At 43.7% G+C, this 20,816-nt stretch overlaps 2 protein-coding genes and 1 long non-coding RNA gene across 3 annotated transcripts; 1 reads left to right on the top strand and 2 right to left on the bottom strand.

The window, feature by feature from the left end:
• Positions 1-309: 309 nt before the first annotated feature.
• E2F5 (E2F transcription factor 5) lies at positions 310-14,969 on the top strand. Its single transcript, XM_027900150.1, has 9 exons — positions 310-524; positions 6,582-6,691; positions 6,909-7,070; positions 8,346-8,389; positions 10,126-10,190; positions 11,092-11,356; positions 12,056-12,256; positions 12,690-12,734; positions 14,236-14,969. The coding sequence occupies exons 1-9, from the start codon at positions 399-401 to the stop codon at positions 14,343-14,345; spliced, it is 1,128 nt and encodes a 375-aa protein (XP_027755951.1). The 5' UTR covers positions 310-398; the 3' UTR covers positions 14,346-14,969.
• LOC114065904 lies at positions 11,296-12,060 on the bottom strand. The gene is made up of 2 exons (XR_003573072.1): positions 11,518-12,060; positions 11,296-11,410 (listed from the first exon to the last, which is right to left on the bottom strand). It is a non-coding gene; the product is annotated as an uncharacterized LOC114065904 (long non-coding RNA).
• On the bottom strand, positions 14,926-20,161 carry CUNH8orf59 (chromosome unknown C8orf59 homolog). The gene is made up of 3 exons (XM_027900151.1): positions 20,008-20,161; positions 16,434-16,550; positions 14,926-15,094 (listed from the first exon to the last, which is right to left on the bottom strand). The coding sequence occupies exons 1-3, from the start codon at positions 20,125-20,127 to the stop codon at positions 15,026-15,028; spliced, it is 306 nt and encodes a 101-aa protein (XP_027755952.1). The 5' UTR covers positions 20,128-20,161; the 3' UTR covers positions 14,926-15,025.
• Between the last annotated feature and the right edge of the window lie 655 nt (positions 20,162-20,816).

Raw genomic sequence — 20,816 nt, 5'->3', positions numbered from 1 at the left:
GTGCCTCTCGCCAGACCATCAGCGCATCCTGTGTCTTGGCCTCGGGAGACGTGAGAACACAGTTTACAATTAACCTAAGTGAGATGAGTGACGCGAGGCTGTCGTGCCGGGGACAGGCAGGCGCACCTGGCACTCCAGGCGTGGGCCAGCCGTCCTGGGGGAGCCCGAGGGAAAGGCGGCCAGGCCAGCGTCCTCCCAGTGCGCGGGGCCCAGCCCGGCCCCCCTGCCCGGCCGCGGGGCCCGTCCCTGGCCCCCCGCAGTCCAAACACGCCGCTGTCCCGGCAACGGCGGCGGCGTCACTTCCTGCGGGCCCGCGCGCTCCGCCGCCGCGCTGGGCCGGGCCGCGCCGCTCGGGCCGTTGCGGGATCCGACACGTGTCCCGTGTCCCCGCGCGCGGCATGGCCGCGGCGGCCGAGCCGGCGGGCGGCGGCAGCAGCCGCCACGAGAAGAGCCTGGGGCTGCTGACCACCAAGTTCGTGTCGCTGCTGCAGGAGGCCAAGGACGGCGTGCTGGACCTCAAAGCGGTGCGAGGGCGGGGGGGACGCGCCCGCGGCACCGCCGGGCCCGGCCGGCTCCGGGGCCCCGCCGCGCTGCGGGGAGGCCGGGCCGCGCCGCCCGCGCCCTCCACGCCGGGGTCTCCACCGGCCAGCGACGGGCTGAGGGATCGCGGAGGTGGCTGACGGCCCCCGCGGTCGGCTAAAATACGCGTTCCGGCTTTTTATCAGTAGGGTATAAAGGGTACCATGCATTAAATATAACTTACTGAGGGTGTTTTTATTCACTGTGTCCAGTTCTCGGTTCCTCAGTACAAGAAAGACAAGGAGCTACTGGAGAGGGTCCAGCGGAGGGCCACAAAGATGCTGAGGGTCTGGAACATCTCTGTTATCAGGAGAGACTGTGGGAGCTGGGTCTGCTTAGTCTGGAGAAGAGAAGACTTTAGAGCAAATTCATTAATGCATATAAATATTTTAAAGGCAGGGTTCCAAGAGGATGATGTGAGACTCTTTTCGGTGGTGCTCAGAGACAGGACGAGGAGCAGTGACCATAAACTAAAACACAAGAAGCTTCACCTCAACACGAGAAAGAACTTCACACTGAAGGTGGCAGAGCACTCCAACAGGCTGCCCAGGGTGGTCGTGGAGTCTCCTTCTCTAGAGACATTCCAAACCCGCCTGGATTCCTGTGTAACCTGCTCTAGGTGACCCTTGTTGAGGGGTTGGACTAGATGATCTCCAGAGGTCCCTTCCAACCCTAATGATTCTGTGTTTTTTTTATTGTCCTACATTACTCTCTGCACTGACTCAGTGCACAGGTTGCTGTTTAAACCTGTTTCTCACCTGCCCCTCTTTATGTCCTCTTAGCAAGAGAAAACAGTGTTGAAAACCAGACCATTCCCTTATTTTTACTATATGTGTATGAGAGATGCTGAATGGGCAGGGTGGGTGGCAAATCATCATCACGCCCCTCTGCAGCCAGCCCACCAACTCTGAGGCATGAGGGCATTGGGCTGCAGCGGCTGGCACATCTTCCCAGTGATGCCCTGGGACCAGCCTGCCTTGGCCAGGTCCTTGTGCTGGGAGGTCGCTGTGTTGCAGGAGGGATCCTTGGCATTGTGTCCTGCTTGCACGTTCCCTGGAGCATGCTGCCATGCTGGCCCTCCTGGCTGTCGGGCTGTGCAGTGCACACATTGTGTAAACCTGCCTGGTTAAGGTCGTCAGCAAACTGCTGAGGAGTTCAGCTAAGTGCAGTAAGAGTCTGGCTTGGTGCTTTGGTTACTTGAAGTGCTTTCTGGGAAACTGACCTATTTGTTAATTACTCTTAATGGGCCCTGGGAGGTGACTGATACTCTCGGAGCTTTTTTGTACATCCATGTTCAGCACTTCAGTGATGCTGCTGTGGCTAGTGAGACTTCAGGGTGAATAAGAAAGGACACTGATAGGTTTTATATTCTTCCTTTAGTTATGCTGTGGTCTGGACAAATTGATTAGCTCCTTAGTATTTAACTGCCTCTTTTTTAAATTAAAGAAACCTAAGCTGTCCCCATCTCGGGGATTGTCGTGCAGCTTACTTTATTGTCTGTCGTGTGCTGAGAGATGTTCCAGGTCAGTCTGAGAAGCAATACATACTCAGTTTGTAAGACATCAGGCCAAAAAGCTTGGCCTTAAAGTGCAAAAAAGGATTGATTTGAACAATAAAGTCGGCCTATGTAGCGGGAAGGAATAGTATTTCTGGTTCTCTAAAGTGAGAAAGGTACCTACTTGGCGGGAATGGGTTAGTGGCACTGGAACCAGTCACGGGCATTTCTGCTCAAGGCCTTCGGGAGACTGGTTTCTGAATTTACTTTGTTGGAAGTAAATACAAACCGCAGTGCATAAACCGTTGCTACTTTCATAAACACTGAGTCAGAACATATATTTCTGTAAACGATTTTCTCATAAATAAGCTGCTTATCTAAGGAAAAATAAAAAGCAGGAGGCATGTGTGTGTTATGTTAGTGTGCTCAGGGAACTGAAGAACAACAGGCCAGTCTTGAAATGGAACAGAGTGTTCCAAGAAATGATTTATGCAGTGAATACCCTCAGATATCTCCTTGCTAACAGGTACTGACCATCTGATGTGATGGTTAGTATTTCTGTAGCAAAACCAGCACTAGAAAGAAAATGTAATTTGGCAACAAGTGTCCTTCCAGCTTTGTGATTTAGCAGTTGAGAAGAAAAATCTTTCTGGGACATTTTCTGGTGATCTTTGAATATATCTATAATTACAGTTTACTGGTCTGGAAGAGGACACTTTGGAAATGTTTTAGTGCTGGACACTTCTCTGGTAACTTCTGATAAATTGTGGGAGTGAAAGTGAGAATTTTCTTTACTTGAAGTTTGAATTTTACAGTGTTTACTTTAAAATCGACAGCTTTTCTAGAATAATGGTGTAACTGTCGCTGAATAACCCTGTATAAAAAATCTAGTTATGGGATTAAATTTAAAACATTAAGGGATGAGATAGAAAGGAAAGAAAACAAAGTTCCTATCTGCAGCAACCCATTAATTGCAGGGAGGAGAGAAAAAGAGATGAGTGAATAAGGGACAGACCACCTAAAATGAAGCCCAAAATATCACATATTCTTTCAGTTCATAGCATACAATTGCTTCTGCTTTGATTTCTTAAATGGGCTTTGTTTCTAGCAGAATGCCATCCCTGCTATAGTGATGGTTAAGTAGCATTCCTGATCATCACTGCAAAAAGTCAGGTATTCTAAGATCTTGTTTTTAGAAGTGTATTGATCAGGTGTAAATAACAACTTCCTTATACTTGCCCTACTCCATAGAAGAAAAAAGAGCCTGTCCATTAGATTTTACATTCCCTTAGTCTTATGCATGCAATGATATTTAGTACTTTTACATGCAGGTTGACAAGAACACCATTCAATTTAAAACTCCCACCAAACTGTTGTCAGCCTTCTTGGGGAGAAAATGTCATCTGCTAGTGGCATAGTGCAGAAGATGCAGGACCTCTTCCTTTGACACTTGGAGAGCAAGCAGTCATTGCTGCCCTAGTGCTTTGTTAAGCTTCTCAGTAATCACTCTGCCTCGGTGCTCTATCAAATTCCTCCACTCTTCCGATGTTAACACAGCGAATTTGCAGCTGATGATTCGCGCAGCCTTTTGTCAGTTCCCAGAGGGCAAAGTTATGTGAGGGCACAGACTCTCAATTGCCCTTTTTCTGGCTGGTTGTTTTATTTCTGGGCACGGTTTTGTGTGTCTCTTTGTGCCTGCAGTTGAAACTGTGCTGAGCAGCATGTTTTCTGTATTCCAGGAGTTGCACGACCTGAATGCACACAGTACTGAAGCCTAGTGCTTATACATTTTTCTTCCAGCTCTGTGAGACACTCATATAGTGCCTGTGTTGAATACATACCTATTCAAAGTATCAGCAGATACTAGGAGAAGTTACTAGAGTTCAGCAGCTTTATATTAAGAAGATTTTATGAAGCAACTCCAAATACAAATGATTCAGAGGAAAGAATGTGAAGCTACATCCAGCCATGTTAGCAGGGCTGTTGTAGATGTCTCTGTCTTTACATAGGTTGAGAAATGATGAGTTTTAACAGTGTTTTTGGCAACAGGAGATTTGTCTCTTTTAATTATTGAAGTCACTACTGTGCAGTTTGTGTGAAAGACTGAACTTAATTTCTGACCCAGAAAGGTGTCACACTGATAACTGCTAGAATGTCAAAGAGGAACTTTACAATATTTTTTAAAATATCTGTGAATCAACCCATTAAATTTTTAGAAGATCATTAGATTACAAGACCAGCACCAGAAAGGTAGTGAATGGCTGGATTAAACTTCCCAGCTTGGGAACTGGCCCCAGCTTCTTTGTTGGAATTGTTGTTGTAAGTAGTTGAACTTTGTAGCAGTGATTGAATTATTTACAGGGCAGGTCACACTAAATACATGTGTAACCGTGTCCTTCATTTTCTTGTGAAATGAATCCCTGTCCTGGGGTTCTGGAGCTTGGTTTGCAGCAGTGGTAAATTTCTGCTCCTGGTATTAATGGAGCTGTGCTTTGGGCATACAAAATGCAAAAGCATTTAGAGTAGAACAATTACTCCAACTTTGAAACATCTAGAATTGGGTACTCAAAATTAGTGACTTTTATTTGAAGTCTTGAGCTTTGGTATCATAGCTACAAATTTATGTTGGTATTTTTTACTACCAGCGCATCTTGAAAATACATTAAGATTAGTAAAGCGTTTACATTTTGTAAACAGGCCTTTGAGAAAATTTCAAGAGGCAATTAAATCTGTCTGCAGAGCAGTTTTTTCATTATTCAAACTAGGAGCAGTAGACTAAGTTCTCGGTCAATATGTAGAGCAATGGGAAGAGAGCAAAAAGTTGAATAGCAGCTGTTCAAGTGTACATTGTCCATTTGTTGCACTGAATAATGTAAACAGCTTATAAAAATTGTGCTCTGAAGACTGTGAGGTGTATGAGGTGCTGATTAAACATCGTGCAGGTGGCATCAGTTTTGTGACTTTATGGATTCTTAAGGTTCTCTTGCAGTCCTTGGAAGCAGTGTGCATGTATGCAGCAAAAATAGCGGGTTAAGGTAGCAGGTGCATACTGCTGGTACAAGTGATTGAGGAGCCCGTTTCCTTGGAGAGAACTGAACTGTGCACTTTTTATGTATTTGCATGTATTTTGTTAGATTAGAAAAGATTTTAACAGACTGTTGCAGCAGACCCTATGAAAGATGAATGTTGCTAAGGATATCGGTAGAAACACTGTTTAGTGGGTACAGCACTGTCAAGGAGAAGGGTCAGTGTTTATATTTCATGGCTATAAGAGTATTTCTTTAAATCTCCATTCTTTCATTTTGTCCTTTCAATTTTATTTAAGTAGAAAAATGAAAAAAAACCACCCTGTACTACTAAACAAATGGATTTGTGGATTTGTCTCTCAAACATACATGCTTACGAAAACCATTAATTTAATAGGTTGCTGCAAAAACTGAAATAAATCATTATGTTCCTATAGTGAAAATTAGTTTATCTTATGCATTAGTTCTAATTTGGGATTCAGAAGTCTTTGCCACCTACCCTTCTCTTTATTATTCTTCTAATTTGTTTTTAATACATATAATCCCTTGTAATCGTTGTATCTAAGTGTCCCGAGTAGCTACAAAGTCAGACTCCTCTTTGCTTTCTCTTTTAGCTAATGTTCTTTGAACTTGAGCTGCTTTTCAGCATCAAAGAGCTGAGGGTGTGGAAGGCTCAAGTTTGCTTATTTTATCTTAACTCTTTACATCAGATACATAAAAGGCACCATGGAGAGAGATAAGGCATGAAGCAGAGTTTCCTCTGCCTGATGCTCTGCTTTGCTCTGAGAGGTGAGCTGTGACAGCCCTCAGACGCACTGTACAGATAGCTGAGTGTCAGTGGGACATCCCTGTGAGCTGTGCCAGGGTCCTGGTGCCTGTGGAACCACTCGTGGTGCTCAGGGTGACGCTGAGTGAGAGAGCCCTTGTACACTGTGAGGTGGATTCGTGTAGGACAGTGATGGCCTGAAGTACTGCAGCTCTCCTTTGGCCACTTTGTGAAATTACAACCCTGTTGATTTGTATCCCAGCACCGCTGAAGCCAAACAAAAGCTTCATTCCTTTGTGTCAGCAAAAGGGATGATAAACTTGGCATGTGCTTGGCTTCAGAGGCTTGCCCCAATGCAGGGTGTTGCTCTCTGCCTTCCCTACTTTTTCCTACCTTCCAGAAAGAGCACTGCCAGCTCCTCCATGCAATTGAACAGCGCATGCTCCAGATACTGAACACGGTCTTGGCAACCCATGTGAACATCCCCTCCCGTCCAGGGATGGCCTGCTGGCCTTCAGCAAGGTGACTCCTCCATGTGGTTTGCAAGCACTACCTGCAGGGGCTGACCTTTAAAATTAGTGATGAAATATGTGGCCCTTGAAGAGTGGAACCTTCTCCCTTCAGAATGACATTACATGACATTTTTCCAAGGGAGTGGCTTAACTGTCTTTTCCCGCAGCATGCAAGTTGCTGATACTTGTTGCTCTCTTGACAGGCTGCTGATACGCTTGCTGTGAGGCAGAAGAGACGGATCTATGATATCACCAATGTTTTGGAGGGGATTGATCTCATTGAGAAGAAGTCAAAAAACAGCATTCAGTGGAAGTAAGCCATGTCAATTCTGCAAAATTTTCACATGCTTTGGAGTAACAAAAATTGCCTCTTTCCACTTCTGACTAGATATGACACCACAAATGCTCATTCCCTTCATATTGAGTATTAGTAGATTTAAAAAATATTGAAAATAGTCTTAAGAAATTATCATTGTGTGTTTGCTTTAGACTTTCACTTGTGGTTTCATGAACCATTTTACCTTTTTAAGAGGAGTAGGTGCTGGCTGCAATACAAAAGAAGTCATAGACAGGCTGAGGTATCTGGAAGCTGAAATTGAAGATCTAGAGCTAAAAGAGAAAGAATTGGATCAGCAGAAACTGTGGCTTCAGCAAAGTATCAAGAACGTCATGGATGATTCTACAAACCACCAATATCCTTTTAAATTAATCGTGTGCCTCTTGGAAATAGAATCAAAGCAACAGCTAAGGTGTAGGTAATGGATAAAGCATAATTTAGTCCCTTTTATCCAGAAACAGGGTAAAGCAAATATTTTTTTGAAGTTTTTCCCAGAGAAAGAAGATATAAATTTTATTTACATGGCTTTTTAACTTCTGTGACTGTGAATGGTAACATGAAAATAAGTTAGCATATTAATTTTTAAGTCTATAGTATAATCCGGGTGTCTTACTTTAAATGAATTATATTTCCCCCATTCATTTAAGAATTGGACTCAATGATCCTTGAGAGTCCCTTCCAACTTAGAATATTCTGTGGTAGTCTATACTGCTTTCCAGCACTTGAATTTATACCTTGTTACCACTGCTTTACATGAATCTGTTTTGTGTTGCTTTGTTCTCTTGCAAAGATTAAGCTATCACCCAAAGATAAATTGAGTTACAATGTCCTGAAACTTGGGTTTGACACTGGAATAAAAAAAATCCTGTGTTTAAATAACCCATGAGCAGAGAGTTCCAGCTGCATTGCTCATAAGCATGTGCTTAGGTATCTTGCAAGATACTGAGCAAAACAGACACCTGAGACTGGGAGCAAGAAAGTGCCCTTCTTATCTATAGCACCAGTGATAAGTACTTAAACATGACTGGAGTTGCTGTACGGAAACTGGTTGTGTAAAATGCATTTTGTAGTAAAGGAGATTGAGGTTGAATGTTAGGAGAAGCTTTCCTTTGGGAGAGCTAGCACTGGAATTGACCTCCCAGGGAGGTGGTGAATTACCCATCAGTGGAGGTTTTCCAGATGAGGGGAGGCAGACATCTGTCTGGAATGTCTGAACAGTGGATTCTACCTTGAGGCAGAGGAATGGGATGGGAGATGAAATCTGAAGTTCCCTCTAGCAGTCATTTTATGTGATTATGGGAAGTCGTGATACATACTTGAATTCTGTAGTGTCAGTGAGATAAATGGTATTCTTCAAAACAAGACTTTACATGTTCTCCCTGTTAGAATCTCTTCTCAAGCAAGCTACACAACTTTTTTTTCTTTTTGTATTTTCTTTGCAAGTACAGGTTTTTTCTTTAAAACTATTTTTAACTATCCATTCTGAAAGACAAAAATTATGCTTTGATTACACCTCTGAGTAACAATAGTAACTTTATAATTTAGACTCAGTTTGGACAAACTACTTTTAAAGGGCAACACATACCAGTTTTATGTTGCTTTAAGAAAAATGTTCCTTAACATACATTACATTTTCATATGTCACCCATGAAGATATCTGCAACTGCTTCAATGGTAAGTGGCTGCTGCTAGGCTGTATTTCTAAAGCAAGGGATTTCCTGATCTTCCTCTTGAAAAATGACTTGCTTTTCCTTGCAAGTATTTTGAATTTAGAAGTACTCAGTAGTGATGTCTTATAATGTTCATGACTACCAAGTTCCAGCATTTTCTAGTTGTAGTTACAGATTGTACAGAATGGAAGCTCAGCTGGAGTCCTGGTTTTGGATGCCTTTTTTGGTACTCATACTTTGCAGCAGCTTGCCTCAGTCCATTAATGGAACCACAGACAGGACATGTGGGTCCAACCCACCAAATGAACCAGGCAGATCCAAATTTCATATAGTTTTTCTGATGGCAGTTGTGGTCAGAGTTCCTGATGATGCTGTATAAATAGAGCCAGACAAAGTTAAATGATGGGGCTGCTAAATCAAAAGGATTCCTGTACAGGTTTGAAGAAACTGCCAAGAATTGCTGGCAGAGGTTACTACCCTTGACATCCTTTCCCAATCCCAGGGCACCCAAGGGAAGATTGTTGTTCAGACTCTAGCTAGGTTTGGAACCATCTCTTCTTTGCCACAAGAAAGATTGTTTTTTACTAAAAATACAAGATTAGAAAATTACTGCAGAGTTTAACAAAAATGAACTGTAACCAAAAAGAATTAGCCATTACAAAACATGGAGGCACCTGGCATGGCACTCTGATGGTACTTCACCTAAGTGTCTTTTAGGAGGCAGAGAAAGAAAAGTGTTACTCCGAATCAGTTATGGACAAAGGGGAAATGCAAGTGACCTGCAGTGTTGTGGAAGTAATTGTGATCCCCTGACTTTAACCAACACATTTCATTGTGCATAGTAAGCCACAGGTGAGTTTGACAGCCAGCTCTTAATGTCCCAGTTGTATGTGCTGTGGAAGCCATGAGCTTAGATACTTGGAAGTGCTGGCTCTGAGGATGATCATTAATACCTTTTCTTCTTCTGTTAAATCTTTGTAGTACCACCATTTGTCAAAGTCATAAAGTGAGCTAGACCACAGAACTGAATTAGCTGAAGTAAGTCATATGAGGAGCAGCTGAGGGAGCTGGGCTTCAGCCTGGAGAAAAGGAGGCTCAGGGGAGATCTTCTCACTCCATACAACTACCTGAAAGGGGAGGGTTGGCCTTTTCTCCAGGCAACAAGAGATAGGATGAGAGGACATAGCCTCAAGCTGTTTTAGGGGAGGTTCAGGTTGGACATAAGGAAGAATGTCCTCATAGTAGGGTTGTTAAGCATTGGAATAGAATGCCCAGGGATGGTGGAGTCACCATCCGTGGAAGTGTTCAGAAAATGACTGGACATGGCACTTTGTCTAGTTGACAAGAGGGTGATCAGTCGCAGGTTGGACTTGATCTTGGAGGTCTTTTCCAACCTAAATGATTCTTTGATACTGCAAAAAAATTAATTAAATCTTTTCACCTTATGTTACATATAAAACTAGAAGACAAACAGGTAAAGGAAATGGTAAATCTTATACTACTGTGAGGAAAGGTTCTTGCAACTATGACCTAAGTATTGGAATTCTGTGATTTATATGATGCAATATACTTGGATCTTACAGGTACTATGCAAGTCTTACCACAAGTTTTTATATGCTGAATTATGGAGTATTTTAAGTGGTCTTAGAGTATTACTGTATCGCATTTGAGTGGGTACCATGCAAGAGTTAAGAAAACTATGCACACTTTACACTTTTTTAAAAATTGCTTTTTAACCAGGAGATACACTCCTAGCAATTCAAGCACCTTGTGGTACACAGTTAGAAGTACCTACACCCGAAATGGTATGTACTGGTTTCTTGTATACCTAAGTGTTCTAGGTGAATAGTGGAAAAGAAGAATTATCTTAGAGTGGAGGATTTATCTCTGTCCGTGTGCAAGAGGAGACGGGCAAATGTTTAGGATTGTTTCAGTTGAGAAGGGGGAGGCCGGATGGGAAAAAGTGGGTTTTGTTCACCTATATGGTAACTGTCTTCTATTAAAACCAAGATACATTAGTGTGTTTTTTTACAATTTCTTCTTTTTTTTAAATGTTGCAGCTTTCCAAATTGTGCATAATTTTAATGAATTCCCTTGAGAACTCATTGATAGAGGCTTTTATCTGTCAAGTTTCTCCATTACACTGTTAAAAAGGATCCTTTACAAAAAAGCCTTTTAGATTTAGTCTCATGGTAGTAGATTGGATAGAGAAACAGACTGCAGTCTCACTTTAGCCAAAAGGCTTAAATGGGTAAGATTAAAGTAGGAGGCCAAATTATTTACCTCTGTCCATCTTTATTTTTTTTTGTTGTTGCAGTGCTCGGTTTTAAATAGTGTTTACACAGTTGGGAGAGAGTATTGTATGAAGCATGATAGCCAGCCAATGTGCTTGTAGAAGGCTGAAATTCACCTGAGAAGTTTCACAAGCTATTTTTAGTGAAGCTAAGCACAGTCTAATATCTTAAAAGCATCCAAAGCTAGGGCCATGAAGCTGATCAGTGGTACTATCTTTGTCCGTATCTGCCGAAATCATTTCAGGCAATGGTAAGGTTCTCTGCAGGACCCAAGTTAGCAGATGTGATGTTGGGCTTCTTTTTTTTTTTTTTTTTTTGTCGAGGACCAAAACAGCTGAACTTAGTCTTCATTACCTTGTACAGTGCTGAGTTCTCAAGGAACAGTAACTTTCATAATACACCACCTTTACAGGGACAGAATGGACAGAAGAAATACCAGATCAATCTTAAAAGTAGTTCAGGACCTATCCATGTGCTGCTTATAAATAAAGAATCAAGCTCCTCCAAGCCCACAGTGTTTCCAGTTCCTCCGCCCGATGACCTTGCACAGCCCTCGTCTCAACCTGCAGCCCCAGCGACTCCACTTAAACCCACTACAGCTCCCCCAAATCCACCAGAACATGACCTGAACCAAGGACAAGAGTTACCACAGACACCAGCTGCAGACACACCATCAGGTGGATCCAGGGGTTTTCCTACCTCCAACAGGGGCAAGGGGGGTAAGAAGGCAGCTAGAGGGAAAGAAGAAACTGTTAGGAAAGGTGGTAGACAGAGAGCTCAAGAATTTGCACAGCATAGCAGCTGTCTTTTTGACAGACTTCTCCAATGGCTCACTAACAGCTCTGAGGAGGTTACAGAGACACCTCCTCTCTGTCCAGTGAAACAGATTCTTCCCTCATAGCTTATCATGTTATACTTAACAGGTTTTGGATGTAATCCTGTTAATTATTCTGAGGTGCTTCTCCAGAATGCAGTAAGGAGCAAAATTGCGAACCTATGATGGAGGATATTATTTGAAACATGTACCTTTTAATGAGACTCGTAATACAGGCATCAGTTCCAGCTTTTGTGCCACAGTGTCACTTCCTCCACACAGAGAGACTGCCTGAATATGGGATTTTTTTTTCATAGTAATAGTATGGTAGTTGGGAAAGATGTAAGAAAACACTGTAGGTGTTAGAACTGCATTTCTAAAGAGTCCTGACTAACCTTTATTTATTAACCATTAATTAACAATTAATTAAATTGTGCCTATGACTATCAAAGGGGGAAACTCCTCTTACCTGATACCAGACACTGGCCATGTTCTCAAAAGACAAAACTGGGTTCAGGTGCTTTGTGTTCCTTGTCTCCATAACACGTCTTTGTGTCCGTAGATGGCAGCGTGCAGCGGGACAGCGCAGCCCCCGCAGCCCCCTACTCCAGCCTTCCGGAGCTGGCGCTGTACCCCGGCCTTCCAGGAGATGGTGCCCAAGCCTCAACCATCTCCAGTGACTACCAGGGCTTGCTGCCTCTGGATGTCAACTGTATTCTCAAGCCAAACTCATTTGACATTGCAAAGATGGAGGAGCCCACAGGTAGGGAGCAGTAGTTCCTGTTTAAATGTTTATACTTGTTTCCTGAGCCCTTTTTTGTGACCAAGTTACCAATGAATTACAAAGGAAATGACAGGCCTCTGTTTATTTCCTAGAGAAGCCACTGAGCCAGCTCTCAGTAGCAAACTCATTCTGAGCAAATGAGTTTCTCTGCCACCAAATAAGCTTCATGTTGTGTATGGCTCTAGGGTTATATGAGATCAGTGGAAGAAATATAGTGGAGGGGGAGATCTGAGGAATACAAAAATAAATATATTTTACATGTACATGGCATGCTATCTCTGCAGCTCCTACACTGCATGAGCCACACTGTTCTTTGCAGTTCAGTATTTTAATGCAGATAATATATGTTGACTTCTATAAACACGTACTAAAAAAACCCTACATATACAAAACGTGCTCCTGTCTTTCACAGGAAATATCAGTGGGGATATTATTGATGAACTCATGTCTTCTGACGGTAAGTATTTAGCATTTTTTCTAATAAACACAAGTAGTAGCATGGATTTTGTGTGAACAGTACTTAGGAGGCATCTGTTAAATCTGATGACAAGAGTCATAGAATCATAGAATCAGATGGGTTGGAAAGGACCTCCGAGATCATCAAGTCTAACCTTGATCCACTACCACCACAGTTACTAGACTATGGCACTAAGTGCCACATCTAGTCTCTTCTCAAATACCTCCAGGGATGGAGAATCTACCACCTCCCTGGGCAGCCCATTCCAATGACTGATTAATGACTGAGTCAGTATGAAACTACTTCTCTCCCTTGTATTGCTGCCTCTGTCATTCTTGTCTTTGCTCCCCTTTCTATTCCCTGCAACAGTTTAACCATCAAAATATGAGCACCTTAATCCAACAAGCACTTACATGCATGAATAACCCACCAGTCCTTAATTCAGGGACAAAGAAAGAACAGGCTGATGACTAGTGTGCTGCCTTTAAAAAAAAAACTTTAAAAAAATCGGGTTTAATTCTGTTCTGCCTCAGGCTTCCTGCAGGTGCTTTAAATAAATATTTCAGAACATAGTTACATGCCTGTGTGCAAACTGATACATGGCCAGCTGTGGTATACTAATAAAACAAACGTTACCTATTTTTGCTGTTGCACCTCAGTGGCCATAAGAGTGCAGCACTGAACCACAGCTCTAAAGTTCATGTGCTCCTGCCTCTCTGCTTGGTCTCTCTGAAGCGCCGGGCAAAGAGGTGAGCTCAGCTGGTGTTGTTCCTTTTGCCCTGTGCTCTATAAGCAGCCTGTGCTAATATCTGCCCTCCAAGCAGACAACCTCGGGCTCCTGCAGAAAGAGACGTGTAATATGAGGTACAAGATGGGATTCTGTGTATGTGCCAATGTATGGTCAAAATGGAAAGTCTCCACTTCTAGGGCAGGTGCAGCATGCCCAGCTCATCTGCACTATGTTAGAGTTCCTGTGGTGCCGCATGAGGGCTGAGGCTTCTCTTCTTGCATTCCCCCCACAAAGACAGCTTCAAGTCCATGCTTGAAATTCAGTGCACTAACTGCTAGCCTTCATTTCCCCTCTGTAAAATAGGGATAACAGTAACCTCCTTATCCTATTTGAAGGCAGATATATGCAATATTGTAACAAGAAAAAGGAATAAAATATAAATTATGGCTTTCTCATGAAAGTTTTCAAAAGCTGCTCAGGAGCTCCTTTGCTGCAGGAGAAATTAAACCCATGTTCCACAGCTGTCGCTCCATTCCAGCAAACTCAGTTAAAATACCAAGCAAAAAATGGTAGATAGGTCCCATACTGCCTTAGTTTGAATGCAGTACAGATATTCATGGTATGTATCCTAGCGTGCTTTTCAGATTATCATGACTATTTTAATTATTAAGACTAACCTTGATACTGGTGATGACAAACATACTGAATTATGAGATAGGGCTGATATTCCAGAAGTGTTTTAATTTAAACTAAACTATTCCTGCTTTACAGTTTTTCCTCTCTTACGACTCTCTCCTACTCCCGGAGATGACTACAACTTTAACCTGGATGATAATGAAGGAGTCTGTGATCTCTTTGATGTGCAGATACTAAATTATTAGATATTGTGTCAACCAGACTACTTATCTACCTCTAACTATAACATTCTAGACTTCTTCATAACCTAAGTATTTGAATAATGAATGTATAACTTCTTAGTTCACTGACTCTGGGAGTATATTTCCTTTTGCTTCCTTTAACTACTTCACAAAACAAATTCAAGAACAAGAAAAAAGGGCTTTTATCAAAAATTCTGGCACTTTTTCACCCAAGTGTTCTCCGTGTAATCCAATTATTTGGAGCTTTCTTTAGTAAAAAAGGCAAAAATACATTATAGCCTTTGATCATTTTCTAAAAAATGATTAGGCTTTTTGCTCACAGTTAACAGCGTTTTCTTTGAAGCTTTACTGCCAAGAAGCTTTCTATATTCTTTTCTAACCTTTCAAACAATTTGAAGCTTTCACTGCCAAGTTGAAAAGTGAAGGGTATCAACTTGAGTTATGCTAAATTGTTTCAGTGAACCAATTTTGTGAAGTGCCTTCTGTTTTAGCACTTTAAGTTTCTCACACTGACTTCTGACATTCCACTTTCCTAGATGATAGGAAAGGTCTGTTTGTAGTTTGTATTAAAGTGTGCCAATACTTGTATATTAACAAGATTTTTTTTAATAAAATTCTTCAAACAAACCCATCAGTATTTGTGATCTTTCATTTCTTACAATCCCTTCATTGTCCATTTTGCATTACAACTGAGATAATAGGTTTGCAGCAGCATCCACATTTGCTGGTTCCTCTTCCAGATTTGTGGAAACCTGAAAAACAAAGTTTCAGTTTAAAGTAGAAAGCAATTCCTTTTTACTCTGCTTGAAAAAAACCCATTGTCTACAAGGTTAGTTTGTCTTTTATATCTTTACTTGGGCTAATTTTGCAGTCATACTTCAGTAATTTGGGGGATTACAGGATTCACTAAACTTGACAGATAAGCTGACAATGCTTTATGTTGCAGGAGAAATGCAAGGTGTCATGCCAGTAACAACATACATGGCCAGGCTGAGACAGGCTCAGCTTTTAGTTCAGAACTGCTCTCGACATTTTTACAACTCTGGAGAAAATACCATTACAGCCTGAGTCATCAAATTAGGCATTGTCATGTACAGCTCTACTACCACAGGAGCAGCGATAAAGTCTGAATTCTTGGAGGAATAAATAGCAAGCCAGAAGGGACAGGACTACTGGCACCAACTGCCTCGAAATCCTTGCTCAGCCTCATCCTATACTGACAGCACTGCCACTTATGTTTCATTTTTCCCTCAGCCTCTCCTTAAGGTATTTGACACTTGTTTTGTCACTCACAGCCATACAGAAATTTGATCACCTCAAGCACAGAAGTAATACTGAACTCATGTCCACATCTCCAAACAGCTCCTTCTTCCAATATCCAGGATGGATTCATCTGTGCCTCATCCTGGCCTGCTGCCTTCTCTCTCCCCAAAACTGCCCAGAGCATCAGAACGAGTCAGCATAAAAAGTTTATATGGAAGACCTTGTCAGGAATTAAACTCTGTAAATTAATTCTTGTGTAAGACTGCATGTAGCCCTGTATAAAAAACTAAACAAAGGAAGGCAAGTGAAACCCTGTCTTGAACCCTAAGCACTCCAGGCAAAACCTCTAATACAGAAATTGCTGTCTTAGGCGTTGTTACTTCTGATGAGGGAATATGAAGGCTCAGGAATCAGGAACAGAGAGAGTCAGAGTTGTTTATTTCAAAGCACTGTCAGGTGCTTCAGGTAGGGAACATCCAGGTTCATCCTCTCAGTATCTATTTATAGGGAGACATAAGTCTCAAATCAAGGAGCTGGGACTAACTTTAAAGAAATAATTAAAAACCAGCTGGAATAATTTAAAAATATGTTTTGGAAGCGTGCTTCAGCTTGGCTGCCCACCCTCTTCACTCTCTACTTTAGCAGTTATATAGCATTTGAACATGCTAACCAGGTTTCAGCATTACCACACAAATGAAATTAATAAAACTGGGTTTATAGCTTTAAAGCAATTGCATGAATTGCCTCCAGTCTTAGAGCCAGAATATAATGTTTAAACACACACATTCCTTTCAGTATCCTCCTCAGATTTTTAAAAAGGTAAATTACCTGATGAGTCTTCTGAGGTTCTGCTGTGGTGCCCTTCGATAGCTGCTGCACTTCTTTCTGAACTTCAGCAAATGCTTTATTTATTGCACTAACTTTTTCAGCATTTTTAATGTTTATCTGGGAGGGAAAAAAATATACACATTGGTATTTTTAACAAAAATTCCACCGACACGTGAAATTGTACCATTTTTGCGCAAGTATTATGCATCCAGTATTATATTTCTGTCTTCCAATACTGCTCTTCAGTATATGTATCTGTTACTTAATTAGGCCACCTAGTCCTGTACTAATAAATTTAAAATGGAGAAAGTAATTAAACTTACTCTATTGGAATAGGAGCCCACAATGATCCAGAAATAATACAGAGCAAACAAAAGTCAGGCTGTGCACAGGCCCTGCTATATTATATATAAATTGTCTCTGCTGCTCTTTCTTCCTCAGTGCGAGGACTCCTCATGCTCTGCCCCTGGTCCAATGTGAGGTCCCTCCTATAGGGGACAGTCCTCCATGCTCTTGTCCAGTGTGAGTCCTTCCCACAAGCTGCTGTTCTTCACAAACTGCTCCACCATGGGTCCCCTGTGGAGTTCCAGGTCCTGCCAGGAGCCTGCTCCAGCACAGACTTCCCACAGGGTCCCAGCCTTCTTCAGGCACCCACCTCCAGCAAGGGGGCTGCAAATGGATCTCAGCTCCACCGTGGACCTCCATGGGCTGCAGGGGCACACCATGATCTTCCCCACAGGCTGCAGGCAAATCTCTGCTGTGACACCTGGAGCACCTCCTCCCACCCTTTCTCCACTGATCTTGTTGTATGCAGAGCTGTTTCTCTTACAAATTCTCACTCCCCTGTTCTGACTGCTGCTGGTGTTGTGCAGGTGCCTCCCCCATTTCTTAACTACGTTCTCCCACAGCACTGCCAGTCCCTGCTGGGCTCAGCCTTGGCCAGCGGTGGGCCTGTCTTCGAGGCAGCTGGTATTGGCTCTGTCGATCACAGGAGAAGCTTCTGGCAGCTTCTCACAGAAATCACCCCTGCAGCCCCTCAAACCCAATATAATTTGCAAATGATTTTACCACTTTGAATTTCTGCCAGTAGTTTGCCTTTCAACATCACACCTTGCATCCTACTTGTTGGTCTGGCCAACGTCTATCAGATTTTGCCACGTTTTTTAAAAGAAATTCTATGGCTGTAGCAGACCAGGATGTGTATCTCTGGGCATCTCAGCCTCAGTTTTAGCCCAAGTCTGCCTTTATAAATTATTTCATCAAAGATGCTTGCTTTGAAAGGGGTAGAGCTAAACTATGGACATGTGCTATGCATTGGAGGCAATTATCCATTGTAGAGGAGCAGGGTGAATGCAAGGGGACATAAATTTTTTCACCACTGTAGCTGGTCTCAGCCCTAGCACCTGTTTCTTCCAAAGTCTGGAACGGGATCGTAGCCAGATAATGGCCTTTTACATTGCAAATGCTCCAGAAACACACTCCTAAGTCTTCAGGCAACCCCAAATTTCAGGATCCCTACTGCTGCCAAAGGCTAACCCTGTAATTCACCTCTCAGCATTTTACACAGGCAGAAGCAAACCATGAATACATACTCATTTTGCTTTCAAAGCCTCATTTATTTCAGAGCATGCTTCCATTAACAATAACTCCATTTATTCTGAGTGCCCAAGAGAACTAGTATTAAGAAAGCAGTGGCAAGAGGCTGATGAAACAGGCCTACTCAGATTGGCACTTTAATCCATAATAACTTGGACAGTGGCTGTAGAAATACAGACCCAGCTCCGATCAGAGGACGGACTGTGGGTAACACAATGGACAAAGATCTTGGACTTTCCATCAGGGCTTGTCAGCTTCACAGGGGTGTTAAAACGATCCAGTCAGTTTCACTACTTAATATTTTCGTCTACTCAGGCAGGACTACTCCATAGAAAGAGGCTCTACAGCTAGCAGGGGTATCTACATCAGAAGTTGTCTGAATAGTTATAATGGGATTTTAGCTATTAAAGAATAAAAGTATTTTAACAGTTTTTTTTCTGAGCGTCTTCCTATACTGCTTAATCATAAGTAAATCCTATTAAGCCCAAAGGCTTAATGCATTAAAGAATACAGCTTCAAACACAGAGAATAAAATTTTACTCCTAATAAGCTTCTGACTTTTCATGAATATGATTTTAAACCTGTTTCTCCCTTTATTATACAGAACACTCTAGACTAAGAGGAGATGCGACGCCAACAACATGAAATTGTTATTTCCAAAGTTTGTTAAAGTTCCTGTCTGTTCACCAGATTAATTTGTCAAGTGGCTTTGGCTTGCAGGAGGAAATCAGAAACAGCCTTTTCTTTAGAGCTGTTTAACTCTGTTTGTCCAGCAGACTGCAGCTTTATCGGACAGGAAAAATAAGCCACTAATGTTCTGCTTTTATTGCTTTTATTACTTTTATTACTTTTATTACCAGATGCCTTCCTAGAGGGACAGCTGAACACTCAGCAGAACACACACCTCAGGCTGGAGGCAAGGTTTGAGGAGAAGATACAATATAATGACTCACTGCTACCAGTAGGAAAACTCTTCCTTAGATCATCTCCCATCTCCCTTCCCCTGCATCGCTCCCAGCTCCACAACCCACTTTCTCCCTCCTCTGGGCTGTGCTCCTCTCCAGAAATGAAAACGACAGAATAATATTTTTGCTTCTTTACTTTTTCATTGCTTTAGTGTGTCAAATCGACTCACAAAACCATCTGTAGAGCATCTGCAGCCCCTGTAAGGTGCAAGAAGGGATCAAGGAGGAATTAAGAGCAAAACGTACCACAGCGTGTGTTCCTAGATCTATTCACTGCATCTCAGTGACACGGTTTTACTTGACAGCTGAGGCAAATAAATTGCTACTGGATCAGAAAAAGCTCCATCCTTTCTAGTTCTTCCCCACCAAAACGTTTCCCTTTGCATTCATTCATAAAGAAGCTTGTTCAACTCACCAACCCACCCCATAAAAATCCAAAATGCATTTTTAATTGCTTTTGCTGCTGATTTAGCAAGTTGAATCACCTAGTAGGTGATGAGTTTCCGAGCCAGCATCAAGGAGAGCTGTGGAAACAGAGCCCAGAGCCTGGTACAGGGGGCTGGGCTTGGGAACACGATGGAAAGGAGCAGGACGTGCTGCTAATACGTGAACTCACTGAACTGCCGATGCTCCCTTTAGCATCGCATTCCCTAGGACACGCCGAGATGCCATCAGACACTTCCCAAATGACACCCTCCAGGAAGAACCACTTGAAATCTTCTCTGGCAGATGCTGCAGATCAGTCAGATAAACTCCTTGCTCTTCTCTTTTTGCAAATGATGACATCTACGAATAAACCTGATTTACGGTGAAAACGGTGCGCTTTGCCACTCTGTGCCCGGACGCACACTGTCCCTAAGACAGCTCGATTTAATCAGTCCCGATTTAATCAGTCCCGAGAGCTTTCCCCGCACCGCAGCGAGGCCCAAGAGGAGCAAACCCCGCGGGGCCGAGGCCTCCCGCAGCGGGACTGGGTCCTCCCCGCGGCGGGGCGGCACCGCCGCGCCACTCACCTGCTTCAGCGCGGAGGTGACGGGCCTGGCCTTGCCCTTGGCCTTGGCCCTGAGGGCGCCGCTGCGGGCGATGCTGAACACGCTGCCGGCCTTGGCGGCCCCGCCGCGGCTCTTCCCCATGGCGGCGGCTCCGGGGCAGGGCGGTGACGTCACTCCCGGGGCGTGGCGTCGGGAAAGCCGCCGGACCCGCAGCGCTGCCAGCGGGGGGCGCAGTGCCGAGCGCGGCCGGCAGGGGGCGAGCGCTGCGCCGCGGGGGCAGCGGGGAGCGGCGGTGCCTGTGCCCTGTGTGTTCCCTGACCCTTTCCTGTGCCATTTCTGTCTTTTCCCTGCCCCTTCCCTGCCCTTGCACGGCACGGCCCGGCCCGGCCCCGCTTGCGGCTCCCGCGCTCTCCCAGCCAGGTTTCCCAGCACGGAAAGGCTGAGAGCTCCGTGCCGCGCTCCCGCCGCCGGCCGAGCGCCGCGTTGCCCAAAGCACGTGCCCACGGGCAGCGCCCGGGGAGATGGTGTAAAAGAATAAATGCCCAGTGGGTTGTGGGGACACGCTCCTGCCTTGGAAAACTTGGAGTTTTCCTACGGCCGGTTCCAAAGGCAGTTGGAGTCTCTCCCCTGGGAGTAAGGCGGGAGGGTATGCAGCGGTGAGCGCTTCGCTTTACTTTCGGGGGGGACGGGGGTGACCCCAGTGGGGAGTGGAAACAACTTCCCCATCTTTCCTGGTCTCACAACTCGGGCTGTAGCGGGACGGGGACTGGCAGAGGGACAGCACTTTCCCTCTGTTGGAGCGGGTCCTGGCCCCGGGCGGCCCAGACGGT

Source organism: Empidonax traillii, unplaced genomic scaffold, assembly GCF_003031625.1.
Source record: "Empidonax traillii isolate 1590-97213 ecotype Southwest subspecies unplaced genomic scaffold, ASM303162v1 scaffold713:size524338, whole genome shotgun sequence".
In the NCBI taxonomy this organism is placed as follows: domain Eukaryota; kingdom Metazoa; phylum Chordata; class Aves; order Passeriformes; family Tyrannidae; genus Empidonax; species Empidonax traillii.
Note: the sequence above shows the minus strand (reverse complement) of the source record. Positions and strands in the feature narration are given on the sequence as shown.

Bases quoted from the DNA above. Each gene is read 5' to 3' on its own strand.
- E2F5 (XM_027900150.1), top strand. From the start codon at position 399: ATGGCCGCGGCGGCCGAGCCGGCGGGCGGCGGCAGCAGCCGCCACGAG. The intron at 7,071-8,345 runs ATATCCTTTTAA...AACATACATTAC, and splicing joins GATGATTCTACAAACCACCA to ATTTTCATATGTCACCCATG. The intron at 12,735-14,235 runs GTAAGTATTTAG...CCTGCTTTACAG, and splicing joins TGAACTCATGTCTTCTGACG to TTTTTCCTCTCTTACGACTC.
- CUNH8orf59 (XM_027900151.1), bottom strand. From the start codon at position 20,127: ATGGGGAAGAGCCGCGGCGGGGCCGCCAAGGCCGGCAGCGTGTTCAGC. The intron at 16,551-20,007 runs GTGAGTGGCGCG...TTTCCCTCCCAG, and splicing joins TCACCTCCGCGCTGAAGCAG to ATAAACATTAAAAATGCTGA. The intron at 15,095-16,433 runs GTAATTTACCTT...TTTGTTTTTCAG, and splicing joins AACCTCAGAAGACTCATCAG to GTTTCCACAAATCTGGAAGA.